Consider the following 18,174-nt stretch of genomic DNA (forward strand, 5'->3'; position numbering starts at 1 on the left):
CCGCAGGAGACATGGGCACTAAAAAAGAACTTTAGGTATGGGTGTGCACTGGCTCCTCCCTCTATGCCCCTCCTCCAGACCTCAGTTTAATACTGTGCCCAGAGGAGACTGGGTGCACTACAGGGAGCTCTCCTGAGCTTCCTGAAAGAAAGTATTTTGTTAGGTTTTTTATTTTCAGGGAGACCTGCTGGCAACAGGCTCCCTGCATCGTGGGACTGAGGAGAGAGAAGCAGACCTACTTAAGTGCTAGGCTCTGCTTCTTAGGCTACTGGACACCATTAGCTCCAGAGGGAGTCAGAACGCAGGTCTCCCTAGCGGTTCGTCCCGGAGCCGCGCCGCCGTCCTCCTCGCAGAGCCGGAAGATAGAAGCCGGGTGAGTATAGGAAGACAGAAGACTTCAGAGGCGGCAGAAGACTTCAGATCTTCAGTGAGGTTCATTGCTCCCACACAGATCACACACAGCGGGCACTGTTGGGTGCGGGGGGGGGGGGGGCGCCCTGGGCAGCAATGTATACCTCTAGGACTGGCTATAAGTATACATACACTAATTTGTGTTGTTTTTAGAGTATCCCCGCCAGTTTTGTTTAAAAGAGCGGGACCGAAGCCCGCCACTGAGGAGGCGGGGCTTCTCCCTCAGCACTCACCAGCGCCATTTTCTCCACAGCACACGCTGAGAAGCTGGCTCCCCGGACTCTCCCCTGCTGATCACCGGTGACAGAGTTTTTTAAAGAAGGGGCACATAATTTGGCACAGTGAATATATAAAGAGTGCTGTATCTGGGTAATTTTTTCCAGGGTTATTGGCGCTGGGTGTGTGCTGGCATACTCTCTCTCTGTCTCTCCAAAGGGCCTTGTGGGGGAACTGTCTCCAGATTAGACCTTTCCCTGAGTGTGTGGTGTGTCGGTACGTGCGTGTCGGCATGTCTGAAGCGGAAGGCTCTCCTAGGGATGAGGGGGAGCGCATGAGTGTGGTGTCTCCGTCGGCAACGCCGACACATGACTGGATGGATATGTGGAATATTTTAAATGCAAATGTGAATTTATTGCACAAACGTTTGGACAGTACAGAGGCTCATATCCTGCCTTTCCCTATGTCACAGGGGCCTTCTGGGTCTCAAAAACGCCCACTTTCTCCGGTAGTTGACACAGATACCGACACGGATTCTGAATCCAGTGTCGATTATGATGATGCGAGGTTGCAGCCAAAATTGGCAAAGAGTATTCATTATATGATTATTGCTATAAAGGATGTGCTGCATATTATAGATGACCCCGCGGTGCCTAATCCAAAGATCCACATGTTTAAAGAAAAGAAGCCTGAGGTTACTTTTCCACCTTCTTTTGAATTAAATGAGTTATTTGAAAGTGCTTGGGAAACTCCAGACAAGAAACTGCAGATTCCCAAGAGGATTCTTATGGCGTATCCTTTCCCGATCAAGGACAGGATACGGTGGGAACCCTCCCCAAGGGTGGACAAAGCGTTGACGCGCCTTTCCAAAAAGGTGGCGCTGCCGTCTCAGGATACCGCTGCCCTCAGGGATCCTGCTGATCGGAAGCTGGAAACTACCTTGAAGTCAATTTACACACATACCGGTACATTACTCAGGCCGGCGATAGCGTCGGCTTGGGTTTGTAGCGCTGTAATAGCGTGGACCGATACCTTATCTGCTGATCCAAAAGAGCTCGGGGATCTTCATTTCTTGCCAGAGGTAAGGGCAAGGGGAAAAAGCTGCCAGCTACAGCCAGTTCCCAGGAACAAAAGTCCTCCCCGGCTTCTACTAAATCCACCGCATGACACTGGGGCTCCGCGGGAGAAGTCTGCTCCCGTCTTTTCAGCCAGGTCTGGGTTCACTCTCAGGGGGATCCCTGGGCAATAGACATTGTTTCCCAGGGGTACAAGCTGGAATTCGAAGAGGTGCCTCCTCGCCGGTTTTTCAAATCGGCACTGCCGACTTCTTCCCCAGAGAGGGAGGTAGTTTTAGCAGCAATTCAAAAGTTGTGCCTTCAACAAGTGGTGGTCAAAGTTCCCCTGCTGCAGCAGGGGATGGGCGATTACTCAACCCTGTTTGTGGTCCCGAAACCGGACGGTTCGGTCAGACCCATTCTGAATTTAAAATCCTTAAACCTATACTTAAAGAGGTTCAAGTTCAAGATGGAATCGCTCAGAGCGGTCATCGCAAGTCTGGAAGTGGGAGATTATATGGTGTCCCTAGACATAAAGGATGCATACCTTCATGTCCCCATTTATTAACCTCATCAGGCGTTCCTGAGATTTGTGGTGCAGGATTGTCATTACCAATTTCAGACGTTGCCGTTTGGGCTTTCCACGGCCCGAGGATTTTTACCAAATTAATGGCAGAGATGATGGTGCTCCTGCGCAAGCAGGGTGTCACAATTATCCCATACTTGGACGATCTCCTGATAAAAGCGAGATCGAGAGAACAGTTGCTGGACAGCGTATCACTCTCCCTGAGGGTGTTGCAACAACACGGTTGGATTCTAAATCTCCCAAAGTCACAGTTAGTTCCAACGACCCAATTGCCTTTCTTAGGCATGATTCTGGACACGGAACAAAAGAGGGTTTTTCTCTCAATGGAAAAGGCCCAGGAACTTCAGAGCTTGGTCAGGGACCTGTTAAAGCCAGACAGGGTGTCGGTACATCACTGCACTCGAGTGCTGGGAAAAATGGTGGCATCTTACGAGGCCATTCCATTCGGCAGGTTCCATGCCAGGACTTTTCAGTGGGACCTTCTGGACAAGTGGTCCGGGTCACATCTACAGATTCATCAGATCCCCCAGGGCCAGGGTATCTCTCCTGTGGTGGCTGCAGAGTGCTCACCTTCTAGAGGGTCGCAGGTTCGGCATTCAGGACTGGGTTCTGGTGACCACGGATGCGAGCCTCCGAGGATGGGGAGCAGTCACACAGGGAAGAAACTTCCAGGGTCTGTGGTCAAGCCAGGAGGCTTGTCTACACATCAACGTTCTGGAATTAAGGGCCATATACAACGGCCTTCGTCAGGCGGAGACCTTACTTCGAGGTCTTCCGGTTCTGATTCAGTCAGACAACATCACAGCAGTGGCTCATGTAAACCGCCAAGGCGGCACAAGGAGCAGAGTGACAATGGCAGAAGCCTCAAAGATTCTTCGATGGGCGGACAGTCTGACAGCAGTCTTCATTCCGGGAGTGGACAACTGGGAAGCAGCCTTCCTAAGCAGACACGATCTGCATCCGGGAGAGTGGGGACTTCATCAGGAAGTCTTCGCAGAGATTGCAAGTCAGTGGGGACTGCCTCAAATAGACATGATGGCGTCACGCCTCAACAAGAAACTTCCGAGATATTGCGCCAGGTCAAGGGACCCTCAGGCGGTTGCAGTGGACGCACTGGTGACACCGTGGGTGTTTCAGTCGGTCTATGTGTTCCCTCCTCTTCCTCTCATCTCAAAGACACTGAGAATCATAAGACGAAGAGGGATTCAGACAATTCTCATTGTTCCAGATTGGCCTCGAAGGGCCTGGTATCCGGATCTACAGGAAATGCTCACCGAAGATCCGTGGCCTCTTCCTCTCAGGGAAGACCTGTTACAACAAGGGCCCTGTCTGTTCCAGGACTTACCGCGACTGCGTTTGACGGCATGGCGGTTGAACGCAGGATCCTAGCGGAGAAGGGCATTGCAGAAGAGGTCATTCCTACTCTGATAAAGACTAGGAAGGAGGTGACATCTAAACATTATCACCGTATCTGGAGGAAGTATGTGTCTTGGTGGGAAGCCAAGACTGCTCCTCCGGAAGAATTCCATCTGGGCCGTTTTCTCCACTTCCTGCAAACTGGAGTGAATTGGGGCCTGAAGTTAGGCTCCATTAAGGTTCAGATTTCGGCCCTATCCATTTTCTTTCAAAAAGAATTGGCTTCTCTTCCAGAGGTCCAGACTTTCGTGAAAGGGGTGCTGCATATCCAGCCTCCTTTTGGGCCTCCAGTGGCACCTTGGGACCTTAACGTGGTGTTACGGTTTCTTAAGTCTCACCGGTTTGAACCTCTTCAAACAGTTGAATTGAAGTATCTCACTTGGAAAGTGGTCATGTTATTGGCCTTGGCTTTGGCGCGGCAAGTGTCGGAGTTGGCGGCTTTGTCTCACAAAAGCCCTTATCTAATTTTCCATGTGGATAGAGCTGAGTTGCGGACTCATCCTCAATTTTTGCCTAAGATGGTTTCTTCTTTTCATATGAACCAACCTATTGTGGTGCCTGTGGCTACAAGGGACGTGGAGGATTCCGAGTCCCTGGATGTGGTCAGGGCATTGAAAATTTATGTGGCCAGAACGGCTCGGGTTAGGAAAACAGAGGCCCTGTTTATCCTGTATGCAGCCAACAAGGTTGGCGCTCCTACGTCTAAGCAGACTATTGCTCGCTGGATCTGTAACACGATTCAGCAGGCTCATTCCACGGCTGGATTGCCGTTACCGAATTCGGTAAAGGCCCATTCCACTAGGAAGGTGGGCTCTTCTTAGGCGGCTGCCCGGGGCGTCTCGGCATTACAACTTTGCCGAGCGGCGACTTGGTCGGGTTCAAACACTTTTGCAAATTTCTACAAGTTTGATACCCTGGCTGATGAGGACCTAATGTTTGCTCATTCGGTGCTGCAGAGTCATCTGCACTCTCCCGCCCGTTTTGGAGCTTTGGTATAATCCCCATGGTCCTTACGGAGTCCCCAACATCCTCTAGGAAGTAAGAGAAAATAAGATTTTAAACCTACCGGTAAATCTTTTTCTCCTTGTCCATAGAGGATGCTGGGTGCCCGTCCCAAGTGCGGACAACATCCTGCAAGACTTGTATATAGTTGTTGCTTACATAAGGGTTAGGTTTCAGTTGGGTCAGTTTTGGACTGATACTGGTTTTGTTTCATACTGTTGACTGGTTCGTATATTCCATGTTATACGGTGTGAATGGTGTGGCTGGTATGAATCTTGCCCTTGGATTTCCAAAATAATTTCCTCGTACTGTCCGTCTCCTCTGGGCACAGTTTCTCTAACTGAGGTCTGGAGGAGGTGCATAGAGGGAGGAGCCAGTGCACATCCATACCTAAAGTTCTTTTTTAGTGCCTATGTCTCCTGCGGAGCCCGTCTATTCCCCGTGGTCCTTACGGAGTCCCCAGCATCCTCTACGGACTAGGAGAAAAAGATTTACCGGTAGGTTTAAAATCTTATTTTTTTGCACAACTCTACAAAACTAGGCAAACGACTTATTTTATACATAACATGGAACATTCTACATCTACCCAACGCCATGGCAGTTTTCTGCTGTTCCGCAAGCCCTGGCATTACCCATGCACTGTGTGATTGGAGGGGGACTGTGCCAACATTTTAGGCTGCCCTTTGTTTTGTGTGTTCTTAATGGCATTCACTGGGGTATATTTACTAAAATTCGTATTTTTCAGAATGAGGTTAAAGTTCAAACACGAATGACATCGCAAGTGTAATTTTGCAACTTTTTGAATTTATTACGACTTATTTACTAAGCTGTCGTATTCTGCATTTTCGTGTTTTCCGATGTCGATGTCATTTGTATTTCTCTGACATCCTAGTGGAGGCTGGGAACTCCGTAAGGACCATGGGGAATAGCGGCTCCGCAGGAGACTGGGCACAACTAAAGAAAGTTTTAGGACTACCTGGTGTGCACTGGCTCCTCCCTCTATGACCCTCCTCCAGACCTCAGTTAGGATCTTGTGCCCGGCTGAGCTGGATGCACACTAGGGGCTCTCCTGAGCTCCTAGAAAAAGAAAGTATATTTTAGGTTTTTTATTTTCAGTGAGATCTGCTGGCAACAGACTCACTGCTACGAGGGACTAAGGGGAGAAGAAGCGAACCTACCTGCTTGCAGCTAGCTTGGGCTTCTTAGGCTACTGGACACCATTAGCTCCAGAGGGATCGAACACAGGGCCCGACCTCGATCGTCCGGTCCCGGAGCCGCGCCGCCGTCCCCCTTACAGAGCCAGAAGCAAGAAGATGGTCCTGGAAATCGGCGGCAGAAGACTTCGGTCTTCAACAAGGTAGCGCACAGCACTGCAGCTGTGTGCGCCATTGCTCCTCATGCACACCTCACACTCCGGTCACTGATGGGTGCAGGGCACTGGGGGGGGCGCCCTGAGCAGCAATATTAAACACCTTGGCTGGCAAATCTACACAATATATAGTCATAGAGGCTATATATGTGTAAAATACCCCTGCCAGAGATCCATATAAAAGCGGGAGAAGTCCGCCGAAAAAGGGGCGGGGCTATCTCCCTCAGCACACTGGCGCCATTTTCTCTTCACAGTGCAGCTGGAAGACAGCTCCCCAGGCTCTCCCCTGTAGTTTTCAGGCTCAAAGGGTTAAAAAGAGAGGGGGGGCACTAAATTTAGGCGCAATATTGTGTATACAAGCAGCTATTGGGGAAAAATCACTCAGTTATAGTGTTAATCCCTGCATTATATAGCGCTCTGGTGTGTGCTGGCATACTCTCTCTCTGTCTCCCCACAGGACTTTGTGGGGTCCTGTCCTCAGTCAGAGCATTCCCTGTGTGTGTGCGGTGTGTCGGTACGGCTGTGTCGACATGTTACGTGGAGGCGGAGCAGATGCCGATAAATGTGATGTCGCCCCCTGTGGGGCCGACACCAGAGTGGATGGATAGGTGGAAGGTATTAACCGACAGTGTCAACTCCTTACATAAAAGGCTGGATGACGTAACAGCTGTGGGACAGCCGGCTTCTCAGCCCGCGCCTGCCCAGGCGTCTCAAAGGCCATCAGGGGCTCAGAAACGCCCGCTACCTCAGATGGCAGACACAGATGTCGACACGGAGTCTGACTCCAGTGTCGACGAGGTTGAGACATATACACAATTCACTAGGAACATCTGTTGCATGATCTCGGCAATGAAAAATGTGTTACACATTCTGACATTAACCCAAGTACCAAAAAAAAGGGGTTTTATGTTTGGGGAGAAAAAGCAGCCAGTGTTTTGTTCCCCCATCAGATGAGTGAATGAAGTGTGTGAAGAAGCGTGGGTTCCCCAGATAAGAAACTGGTAATTTCTAAAAAGTTACTGTTGGCGTACCCTTTCCCGCCAGAGGATAGGTCACGTTGGGAGATATCCCCTAGGGTGGATAAGGCGCTCACACGTTTGTCAAAAAAGGTGGCACTGCCGTCTTAGGATACGGCCACTTTAAAGGAGCCTGCTGATAAAAAAGCAGGAGGCTATCCTGAAGTCTGTATATACACACTCAGGTACTATACTGAGACCTGCAATTGCCTCAGCATGGATAGTGCTGCTGCGGCGTGGTCTGTTACCCTGTCAGGACAGGGATACTATTTGGCTAACCATAGAGCATATTAAAGACGTCGTCTTATATATGAGGGATGCACAGAGGGATATTTGCCGGCTAGCATCCAGAATTAATGCAATGTTCATTCTGCCAGGAGGGTATTAGGGACCCGGCAGTGGACAGGTGATGCTGACTTTAAAAGGCACATGGAGGTTCTGCCTTATAAGGGTGAGGAATTGTTTGGGGATGGTCTCTGGGACCTCGTATCCACAGCAACAGCTGGGAAGAAAATTTTTTAACTCAGGTTTCCTCACAGCCTAAGAAAGCACCATATTATCAGGTACAGTCCTTTCGGCTTCAGAAAAGCAAGCGGGTCAAAGGCGCTTCCTTTCTGCACAGAGACAAGGGAAGAGGGAAAAAGCTGCACCAGACAGCCAGTTCCCAGGATCAAAAATCTTCCCCCGCTTCCTCTGAGTCCACCGCATGACGCTGGGGCTCCACAGGTGGAGCCAGGTGCGGTGGGGGGCGCGTCTCGGGAACTTCAGCGACCAGTGGGCTCGCTCACAGGTGGATCCCTGGGTTCTGCAAGTAGTATCACAGGGATACAAGCTGGAGTTCGAGGCGACTCCCCCTCGCCGTTACCTCAAATCAGCCTTGCCTGCTGCCCTCGGAGAAAGGGGAGATAGTACTGGCGGCAATTCACAAGCTGTACTTCCAGCAGGTGATAATCAAGGTACCCCTCCTTCAACAAGGCCGGGGTTACTATTCCACAATGTTTGTGGTTCCGAAACCAGACGGTTCGGTGAGACCCATTCTAAAATTGAAATACTTGAACACTTATATACAAAGGTTCAAATTCAAAATGGAATCGCTCAGGGCGGTTATTGCAAGCCTGGACGAAGGGGATTACATGGTATCACTGGACATCAAGGATGCTTACCTGCATGTCCCCATTTACCCTTCTCACCAGGAGTACCTCAAAATTGTGGTACAGGACTGTCATTACCAATTCCAGACGTTGCCGTTGGTCTGTCCCCGGCACCGAGGGTTTTTACCAAGGTAATGGCCGAAATGATGATACTCCTTTGGAAAAAAAGGAGTTATAATTATCCCGTACTGGACGATCTCCTTATAAAGGTGAGGTCCAGGGAGCAGTTGTTGGTCGGAGTAGCACTATCTCGGGAAGTGCTACAACAGCACGGCTGGATTCTGAATATTCCAAAGTCGCAGCTGGTTCCTACGACGCGTCTGCTGTTCCTGGGTATGGTTCTGGACACAGAACAGAAAAAAGTGTTTCTCCCGGTGGAGAAGGCCAAGGAGTTGTCATCTCTAGTCAGAGACCTCCTAAAACAAATACAGGTGTCGGTGCATCAATGCACGCGAGTCCTGGGAAAGATGGTAGCTTCTTACGAAGAAATTACATTCGTCAGGTTCCATGCGAGGATCTTCCAGTGGGATCTGTTGGACAAGTGGTCCGGGTCGCATCTTCAGATGCATCGGCTGATAACCCTGTCTCCATGGGCCAGGGTGTCGCTGTTGTGGTGGCTGCAGAGTGCTCATCTTCTAGAGGGCCGCAGATTCGGCATACAGGACTGGGTCCTGGTGACCACGGATGCCAGCCTTCGAGGCTGGGGGGCAGTCACACTGGGAAGAAACTTCCAAGGACTATGGTCGAGTCAGGAGACTTCCCTACACATACATATTCTGGAACTAAGGGCCATTTACAATGCCCTAAGCCAGGCTAGACCCCTGCTTCAACACCGGCCGGTGCTGATCCAGTCAGACAACATCACGGCGGTCGCCCATGTAAACCAACAGGGCGGCACAAGAAGCAGGATGGCGAGGGCAGAAGCCACAAGGATTTTCCGAGGGGCGGAAAATCATGTGTTAGCACTGTCAGCAGTGTTCATTCCCGGAGTGGACAACTGGGAAGCAGACTTTCTCAGCAGGCACGACCTCCACCCGGGAGAGTGGGGACTTCATCCAGAAGTCTTCCAAATGATTGTACACCATTGGGAAAGGCCACAGGTGGACATGATGGCGTCCCACCTCAACAAAAAGCTAAAAAGATATTGCGCCAAGTCAAGGGACCCTCAGGCGATAACTGTGGACGCTCTGGTAACACCGTGGGTGTACCAGTCTGTGTATGTGTTCCCTCCTCTGCCTCTCATACCCAAGGTACTGAGAATAATAAGAAGGAGAGGAGTAAGAACTATACTCGTGGTTCCGGATTGGCCAAGAAGAGCTTGGTACCCAGAACTTCAAGAGATGATCTCAGAGGACCCATGGCCTCTGCCGCTCAGACAGGACCTGCTGCAGCAGGGGCCCTGTCTGTTCCAAGACTTACCGCGGCTGCGTTTGACGACATGGCGGTTGAACACCGGATCCTAAAGGAAAAAGGCATTCCGGAGGAAGTCATTCCTACGCTGATTAAGGCTAGGAAAGATGTGATCGCAAAACATTATCACTGCATATGGCAAAAATATGTTGCTTGGTGTGAGGCCAGGAAGGCCCCAACGGAGGAATTTCAACTAGGTCGATTTCTGCACTTCCTACAGTCAGGAGTGACTATGGGCCTAAAATTGGGTTCCATTAAGGTCCAGATTTCGGCTCTGTACATTTTCTTCCGAAAAGAACTGGCTTCACTGCCTGAAGTTCAGACTTGTGTTAAGGGAGTGCTGCATATTCAGCCCCCGTTTGTGCCTCCAGTGGCACCGTGGGATCTCAACGTGGTGTTGAATTTCCTGAAGTCGCATTGGGTTGAGCCACTTAAATCCGTAGAGCTAAAATACCTCACGTGGAAAGTGGTCATGCTGTTGGCCTTGGCGTCGGCCAGGCATGTATCAGAATTGGCGCCTTTGTCATGCAAAAGCCCTTATCTGATTTTTCATATGGATAGGGCGGAATTGAGGACTCGTTCCCAATTCCTTCCTAAGGTGGTATCAGCTTTTCATGTGAACCAACCTATTGTGGTGCCTGCGGCTACTTGGGACTTGGAGGACTCCAAGTTACTGGACGTAGTCAGGGCCCTGAAAATATATGTTTCCAGGACGGCTGGAGTTAGGAAAACTGACTCGCTATTTATCCTGTATGCACCCAACAAGCTGGATGCTCCTGCTTCTAAGCAGACTATTGCTCGCTGGATCTGTAGCACGATTCAACTTGCACATTCTGCGGCTGGACTGCCGCACCCTAAATCTGTAAAAGCCCATTCCACGAGGAAAGTAGGCTCTTCTTGGGAGGCTGCCCGAGGGGTCTCGGCTTTACAACTTTGCCGAGCTGTTACTTGGTCGGGTTCAAACACTTTTGCAAGAGTCTACAAGTTTGATACCCTGGCTGAGGAGGACCTTGAGTTGCTCATTTGGTGCTGCAGAGTCATCCGCACTCTCCCGCCCGTTTGGGAGCTTTGGTATAATCCCCATGGTCCTTACGGAGTTCCCAGCATCCACTAGGACGTCAGAAGAAAATAAGATTTTACTCACCGGTAAATCTATTTCTCGTAGTCCGTAGTGGATGCTGGGCGCCCATCCCAAGTGCGGATTGTCTGCAATACTTGTATATAGTTATTGCCTAACTAAAGGGTTATTGTTGAGCCATCTGTTAAGAGGCTCAGTTATTGTTCATACTGTTAACTGGGTATAGTATCACGAGTTATACGGTGTGATTGGTGTGGCTGGTATGAGTCTTACCCGGGATTCAAAATCCTTCCTTATTGTGTCAGCTCTTCCGGGCACAGTATCCTAACTGAGGTCTGGAGAAGGGTCATAGAGGGAGGAGCCAGTGCACACCAGGTAGTCCTAAAGCTTTCTTTAGTTGTGCCCAGTCTCCTGCGGAGCCGCTATTCCCCATGGTCCTTACGGAGTTCCCAGCATCCACTACGGACTACGAGAAATAGATTTACTGGCGAGTAAAATCTTATTTTTTTGCCAGTGTTTTACGGGAGTGAATAGTAAAACACTGCCGACATTAACACAATGAATCTCGGCCGGATCTGTGAGATCCGTGCAGGGCTTCATTGCGCACCTTTCGTATAAAAAATAACATTGTTACAAATCATTAAAAAAAATGCGTGGGGTCCCCCCCCTAAGCTAAACCAGCCTCGGGCTCTTTGAGCCGGTCCTGGTTGACAAAATATGGGAAAAAAAATGTCAGGGGTTCCCCCATATTTAATCAACCAGCACCGGGCTCTGCGCCTGGTCCTGGTTCCAAAAATACAGGGGACAAAAAGTGTAGGGGTCCCCCGTATTTTTGAAACCAGCACCGGGCTCCACTAGCCAGGTACATAGTTCCACAGCCGGGGGACACTTTTATCTAGGTCCCTGCGGCCCTGGCATTACATACCCAACTAGTCACCCCTGGCCGGGGTACCCTGGAGGAGTGGGAACCCCTTAAATCAAGGCCCCCCCCCCCTCCAGCCACCCAAGGGCCAGGGGTGAAGCCCGAGGCTGTCCCCCCCATCCAAGGGCGGCGGATGGGGGGCTGATAGCCTTTTGAAAAAAATGTGAATATTGTTTTTAGTAGCAGTACTACAAGTCCCAGCAAGCCTCCCCCGCAAGCTGGTACTTGGAGAACCACAAGTACCAGCATGCGATGGAAAACCGGGCCCGCTGGTACCTGTAGTACTACTACTAAAAAAAATACCCCCAAAAAAACAGGACACACACACCGTGACAGTATAAGTTTATTACATACATGCACACCTCCAAACATACATACTTACCTGTGTTCACACGAGGCTCGGTCCTCTTCTCCATGTAGAATCCTAGGGGTACCTGTGAAAAAAATTATACTCACATAATCCAGTGTACCTTCTGTTCTTTGTATAATCCACGTACTTGGCAAAATAATAAAACGGAAACCCGACCACGCACTGAAAGGGGCCCCATGTTTACACATGGGACCCCTTTCCCCGACTGCCAGGACCCCCCCTGACTCCTGTCAAAGAGGGTCCCTTCAGCCAATCAGGGAGCGCCACGTCGTGGCACTCTCCTGATTGAATGTGTGCTCCTGTAGTGTCTGTCAGGCTGCACACGGCAGAGATACAATGTTGCGCCTATGCGCTCCATTGTATCCAATGGTGGGAACTTTGCGGTCAGCGATGAGGTTACTTTCGGTCAACTGCTGACCGTAAAGTTCCCACCATTTTTGCCTTCCAAAAAAATACGAGTGCCCTCATCACTGCCGAGATTTGAGTTTAGTAAATTCCCGAGATGACACTTTGAAGAAAAAACACCATCTCGGTCAAAATCCGGACCTTAGTAAATATACCCCTCTGTGTGTAATCAATGGGTGCACTTTAGTGTAAAGGAAGTGAAAAATAAGTATTGATTGAAAGTCATAGTGAATATTGAAGTGATTTATTAAAATAATATCATTTTCTTGGATAACATGCACAGAATATAGATTATATTTTATCACATTTAGCAGCAGAAGTCCTACAAGAGGAAACGGCCTTAGAAAAACCCGGACTGAACAACGCACAGAATAAACTGGAAGACAAGGAACCAAAATCAGGTATAACTACATCTGCAGAGCAGTAACTAGTCACTAGCAATCCTTGTTTCTCTTACGTCCTAGAGGATACTGGGGTCCACATTAGTACCATGGGGGCATAGACAGGTCCACTAGGAGCCTTGGGCACTTTAAGAAATCATTAGTATGCACTGGCTCCTCCCTCTATGCCCCTCCTACCAGACACAGTTTAGAAAATATGCCTGGAGGAGCCGGTCACGCTTAGGGAAGCTCCTGAAGAGTTTTCTGCATTTATTTTTCTGTTTGTTATTTTCAGGCAGGGCTGGTTGGCACCAGCCGGCCTGCTTCGTGGGACTTAGGTGGGGGAATGGCCCAACCTCTTACAAGGGTTAATGGTCCCGTTCCCCGCTGACAGGACACTGAACTCCTGAGGGAGTTATTCACAAGCCCTACTATGGCGAGCGTACCCTCCCGCAGCACGCCGCCACCCCTAACCTTGCCAGAAGATTGAAGAGTGGTGAGTACTATGCCGGCGTCCCGGTTAGCGGGTCGCCGGATATTATGGCGGCACAAAGGTAGGAGCGCAGCGCTGACTGGCAGGCTGTGGCTCCAGGCTTCAGTACATGGCAGCATACATGTCTCGCTGTGAAGGGCGAGGTGAAGCCACATTTATTACCCGCACTGACACGATATTTACAGGGGTTCTAACCCACTGTAAGATTACAATACCTCAGTCAGTATAAAAAGACCGGGAAGACCACAAGCCATTAAGGGGGCATGGCTTCACTATGAGCGGACCCAGCGGCTCACCAGCGCCATTTTCCCTCTGCAGCTCTCGCTGAACAGTCTCACAGGGACGCACAGCTCCTCCATCAAGACTCCAGTTACCTCAGCGGTACCAGGGGGTTATAGCAGGGGGGGAGCAATAGTAGAATACTAAGCCCCTATTAAGGGTACTTAGTTTGCGACCCGGCTGAGCTTGCATTAGCTATAAGGGCGCGGTGTGGCTGGCTCCATCATACTCTGTGTCTCCCTAGGGGGCTCTGTGTGGGTTAACTGTGCTTTTAACCTCTTCTGTGTGGGTGTGTTTGTCACATTTTACTATGTCAAAGGAGTGTGTGTCTTCCACTGCAGAGTGCTTCTCTTCCCCAGTGGAATCACTACAATGTACTCAGAATAGTACACCTTCTCAGGCTTGTGGGTCTGTACCAGTGTGGTTAGATTCACTAAAAGGGATGATCTCAAATATCTCTCATAAATTTTCCCAAACTGAGAGGGAGACGCAATACTTAAGGCAGTCTATGGCTGACCTGATAAATAGAGATTCAGCGGCCATACCAGCATCTCAGACCCCTACCATTTGTCCACAAAAGCGTACACTGGCCCAGATCCTGCATTCTGACACTGATGATGTTGACACTGATGCAGAGGAGGGTGAGGTGGACTTGGATGGGGGGGATGCAGCTCTGTCACAGGGAATGCAGGCCCTATTAGAGGCTATTAGAGAGGTCCAACACATTTCTGATAAAATGATAGAGGGCGTTGTGGAATCTCATTTCAATGTAAAAAATAAATCCTCTGCTACTTTCTCTGCATCTAAAGAATTAAATTGTCTATTTGAAGAAACGGGTCAATCCTGACAAGAAGTTTCAGATCCCTAAACGGTTAATAGCATCTTTCCCTTTTCCTCAGGATGATAGGAAAAAGTGGAAAGTCCCACCGATTGTTGATGCATCAATCTCTAGGTTGTCATGTAAGATTATCTTACCGGTCCCAGGCGCAGCCTCCTTAAAGGACACGGCTGACCGCAAGATTGAGACCAAATCTCAAATCTCTGTACACTGCCGTGGTGGTGGCCCAAAGACCCACTATAGTTTGTGCTTGGATCACTAGGGCCATTTCCAAATGGTCAGGTACCCTAATGGACGAGTTAGATTCCTTATACAGGGGAGAGATAGTTTTACTCCTACAACATATACAGGACTCAGCAAATTTTATGGTGGAGGCCCTAAAAGTATAGGCTTGCTCCACGGCCATGGCTGTGTCAGCTCGTAGGGGCATATGGTTACGCCAGTGGAATGTGGATGCGGATTCCAGAAAAGGTGTAGAAAGCCTACCATTCACAGGTGAGGCCCTGTTTAGAGATGAACTGGATATGTGGATATCCCAGGCTATGGTGGGTAAATCTACGTACCTTCCTTTCGCAGCATCCCCAGCTAGGAAAACTTACTCTGCTCCAAATCTGCAGTCCTTTCGGACAGCGAAATTTAAAAGTAAATCCAAAGGTTCTTCTACAGCCTTCAAAGGCAATAGAGGTAAACCCAGAAAACCAGCAGCTGCAGGTTCTCAGGTTCTGCTTCCTCAAAGCTTTCAGTATGATGGTGGACCGCACTGCCTGGAAGACAGGCAGGTGGGAGCCCGATTACGTTATTTCAGTCACATTTGGGCAACATCCTGCCAGGATCCCTGGGTCAAAGATCTTATCGCCCAAGGTTACAGACTGGAGTTTCAGGAACTCCCACCTCACAGATTCTTCAAATCAGGCTTACCAGCTTCTCCAGAAGCAAGTATGACTTTACAAGCAGCAATTTAGAAACTGGTACAGACTCAAGTCATTGTCATTGCTCCACTTCAATTACTCCAACCTGTTTGTGGTACTGAAACCGAACGGTTTGGTAAGGCCCATTTTAAACCTCAAGTCACTGAACCCGTACTTACGGGTGTTCAAGTTCAAGATGGAGTCTCTTAGGGGGGTGATCTTAGGTCTGGAGGAGGGGGAATACCTGGTGTCTCTGGACATCAAGGATGCCTACCTTCATATTCCAATTTGGCTGCCTCCTCAGGCTTATCTGAGGTTTGCACTACAGGACTGTCACTACCAGTTCCAGGCCCTGCCATTTGGCCTCTCCACGGCGCCGAGGGTATTCACCAAGGTAATGGCAGAGATGATGTTTCTCCTCCGCAAGCAAGGAGTAAACATAATTCCGTAGCTGGACGACCTGCTGATAAAAGCACCATCCAGGGAGAGGTTGTTGGACAACATTGCCCTCTCAACCCGACTGCTCCAGGATCACTGGTGGATTCTGAACCTACCAAAATCCCACCTGGAACCAACACGGAGGCTTCCGTTCCTGGGGATTATACTGGATATGGAGGCACAGAAGGTATTCCTTCAGTTGGAAAAGGCATTGTTTACCGACACCTCTTCTACCTCAAAGTCCTTGGATGTTGTGAGGGCTTTGAAGATCTATTTGAAGCGGACAGCTCGTCACAAAAAATCTGACTCACTGTTTGTTCTCTGTGATCCCAATAAAATTGTGTGTCCTGCTTCAAAGCAGTCTATTGCTCGCTGGATCAGGCTTACTATCCAGCATGCTTATTCTACGGCAGTATTGACGGTTCCTAAATCCGCATAGGCCCACTCTACTAGGTCGGTGGGTTCTTCCTGGGCGACTGCCCGGGGTGTCTCAGCTTTACAGCTCTGCCGAGCGACTACTTGGTCAGGTTCTAATACGTTTGCTAAGTTCTACAAGTTCGATACTTTGGCCTCTGAGGACCTTCAGTTTGGTAAATCAGTCCTGCAGGAACCTCAGCACTCTCCCACCCAGTTTGGGAGCTTTGGTACATCCCCATGGTACTAATGTGGACCCCAGTATCCTCTAGTACAGGGCTGGCCAAACCGGTCCTCGAGATCTACCAACAGTTCATGTTTTCCAGTCCTCCTGGAGATCTGTAAAATGGTCAGTTAGGAATGAATGCAGCACATCTTAATTAGTAATGACTACACCTGAGCACCAGCAAGGTGGTCTGGAAAATGTGAACTGTTGGTAGATCTCGAGGACTGGTTTGGCCAGCTCTGCTCTAGGACGTAAGAGAAAATAGGATTTTACTTACCTACCTGTAAATCCTTTCTCGTAGTCCGTAGAGGATACTGGGCGCCCGCCCAGTGCTTCGTGTTTCATGCACTGTTACTTTGTTAAGTATTGTTGTTGGTTCAGCTGTTGCTGTTCCTGTTCAAGTTTGGTTAGCATGGCTTTCCTCTTGTTTGGTGTGTGCTGGTTCGAATCTCACCACTGTTCTGTAATATCCTTCTCTCAAGGTATGTCCGTCTCCTCGGGCACAGTTTCTAGACTGAGTCTGGTAGGAGGGGCATAGAGGGAGGAGCCAGCGCACACTATTGATTTGTTAAAGTGCCCAAGGCTCCCAGTGGACCCGTCTATACCCCCATGGTACTAATGTGGACCCCCGTATCCTCTACGGACTACGAGAAAAGGATTTACCGGTAGGTAATTATTTCCTATTTTCCTGGCCACCTGATATGTGGGTTATGGGCAGAAAGGGTCAGTGGCCTCTTTTTGCCACCTATGCTGCCCCTTTATCCATGCTGACACCTTGCCTTTTTCTCCCTGTATTTAGAGCACTGTAACTTTCCCATTATGTGTTGGGTGAGGGACAGTTACACTACTGCATGCTGGGCTGAGGGATGGGATAGCTACTCTTCTGCATGCTGGGCTGGGCTGAGGGACGGCACAGCTACTCTTCTGCTGGCCGATCTGAGGGACAGCTACTCTTCTGCAGGCAGGGATGAGGGACAGCTACTCTTCTGCTGACTTATTTGAGGGACAGCTACTCTTCTGCTGACTTATTTGAGGGACAGTTAATCTTCTGCAGGCTGGGATGAGGGACAGCTACTTCTCTGCTGGCTTATCTGAGACACAGCTACTCTTCTGCTAGCTGATCTGAGGGACAGCTACTCTTCTGCTAGCTAGGTTGGAGGATACCTACTCTTGTGTTAGGTAGGCTGCGGGGCAGCTGCTATTCTGCTAGTTGGGCTGAGGGACAGCTTCTCTTCTGCTAGTTGGTCTGAGGAACATATACTCTTCAGCATGCTAGTCTGAGGGACATCTACTCTTCAACTTGCTGGGCTGAGGGACATCCACTCTTCAGCTTGCTGTCTTCAGCTTGCTGGGCTGAGTGGCAACTACACTTCAACTTGCTGGGCTGAGGGGCAGCTACTCTTCTGCTAGTTAGACTCAGGTAGATCTGCTCTTTTGCTATCTGGGCTGAGGGACATCTACTCTTCTGCTTGCTGGGCTAAAGAACAGCTACTCTCTTCTACTTTTTAGGCTGAGGGAGAGCCACTCTTCTGTTTGCTGGGCTGAGGGGCAGCTATCCTTCTGCTGGCTGGGATGAGGGAGAACTTCTCTCCTGCTAGCTGGGATGTGGGAAAGCTACTTTTCTGCTAGCTGGCACAATGGACAACTACTCTTCTGCTAACTGGGATGAGGGACAGCTACTCTACTGCTAGCAGGGCTTAGGGACAGCTTCTGTTCTGCTTGCTTGGCTGAGGGACAGCTACTCTTCTGCCAACTGGCATGAGGGAATGTTACTCTTCTGCTAGCTCGGAT

At 49.7% G+C, this 18,174-nt stretch overlaps 1 protein-coding gene across 5 annotated transcripts in view; it reads left to right on the top strand.

Annotated features, from left to right (window-relative positions):
• The window catches only part of CHD5 (chromodomain helicase DNA binding protein 5), a 477,691-nt gene that overhangs the window by 429,730 nt on the left and 29,787 nt on the right, over positions 1-18,174 (top strand). For 4 of the 5 annotated variants that reach the window (XM_063943432.1, XM_063943430.1, XM_063943434.1 and 1 more), the window contains one exon: positions 12,719-12,808. In XM_063943432.1, the coding sequence (XP_063799502.1) occupies positions 12,719-12,808 (90 nt within the window). The remainder of the gene's footprint in view (positions 1-12,718; positions 12,809-18,174) is intronic. The other variant, XM_063943431.1, reaches the window with a different exon arrangement.

The sequence above is a fragment of the Pseudophryne corroboree genome, chromosome 10 (genome assembly GCF_028390025.1).
Source record: "Pseudophryne corroboree isolate aPseCor3 chromosome 10, aPseCor3.hap2, whole genome shotgun sequence".
Taxonomy (NCBI): Eukaryota; Metazoa; Chordata; class Amphibia; order Anura; family Myobatrachidae; genus Pseudophryne; species Pseudophryne corroboree.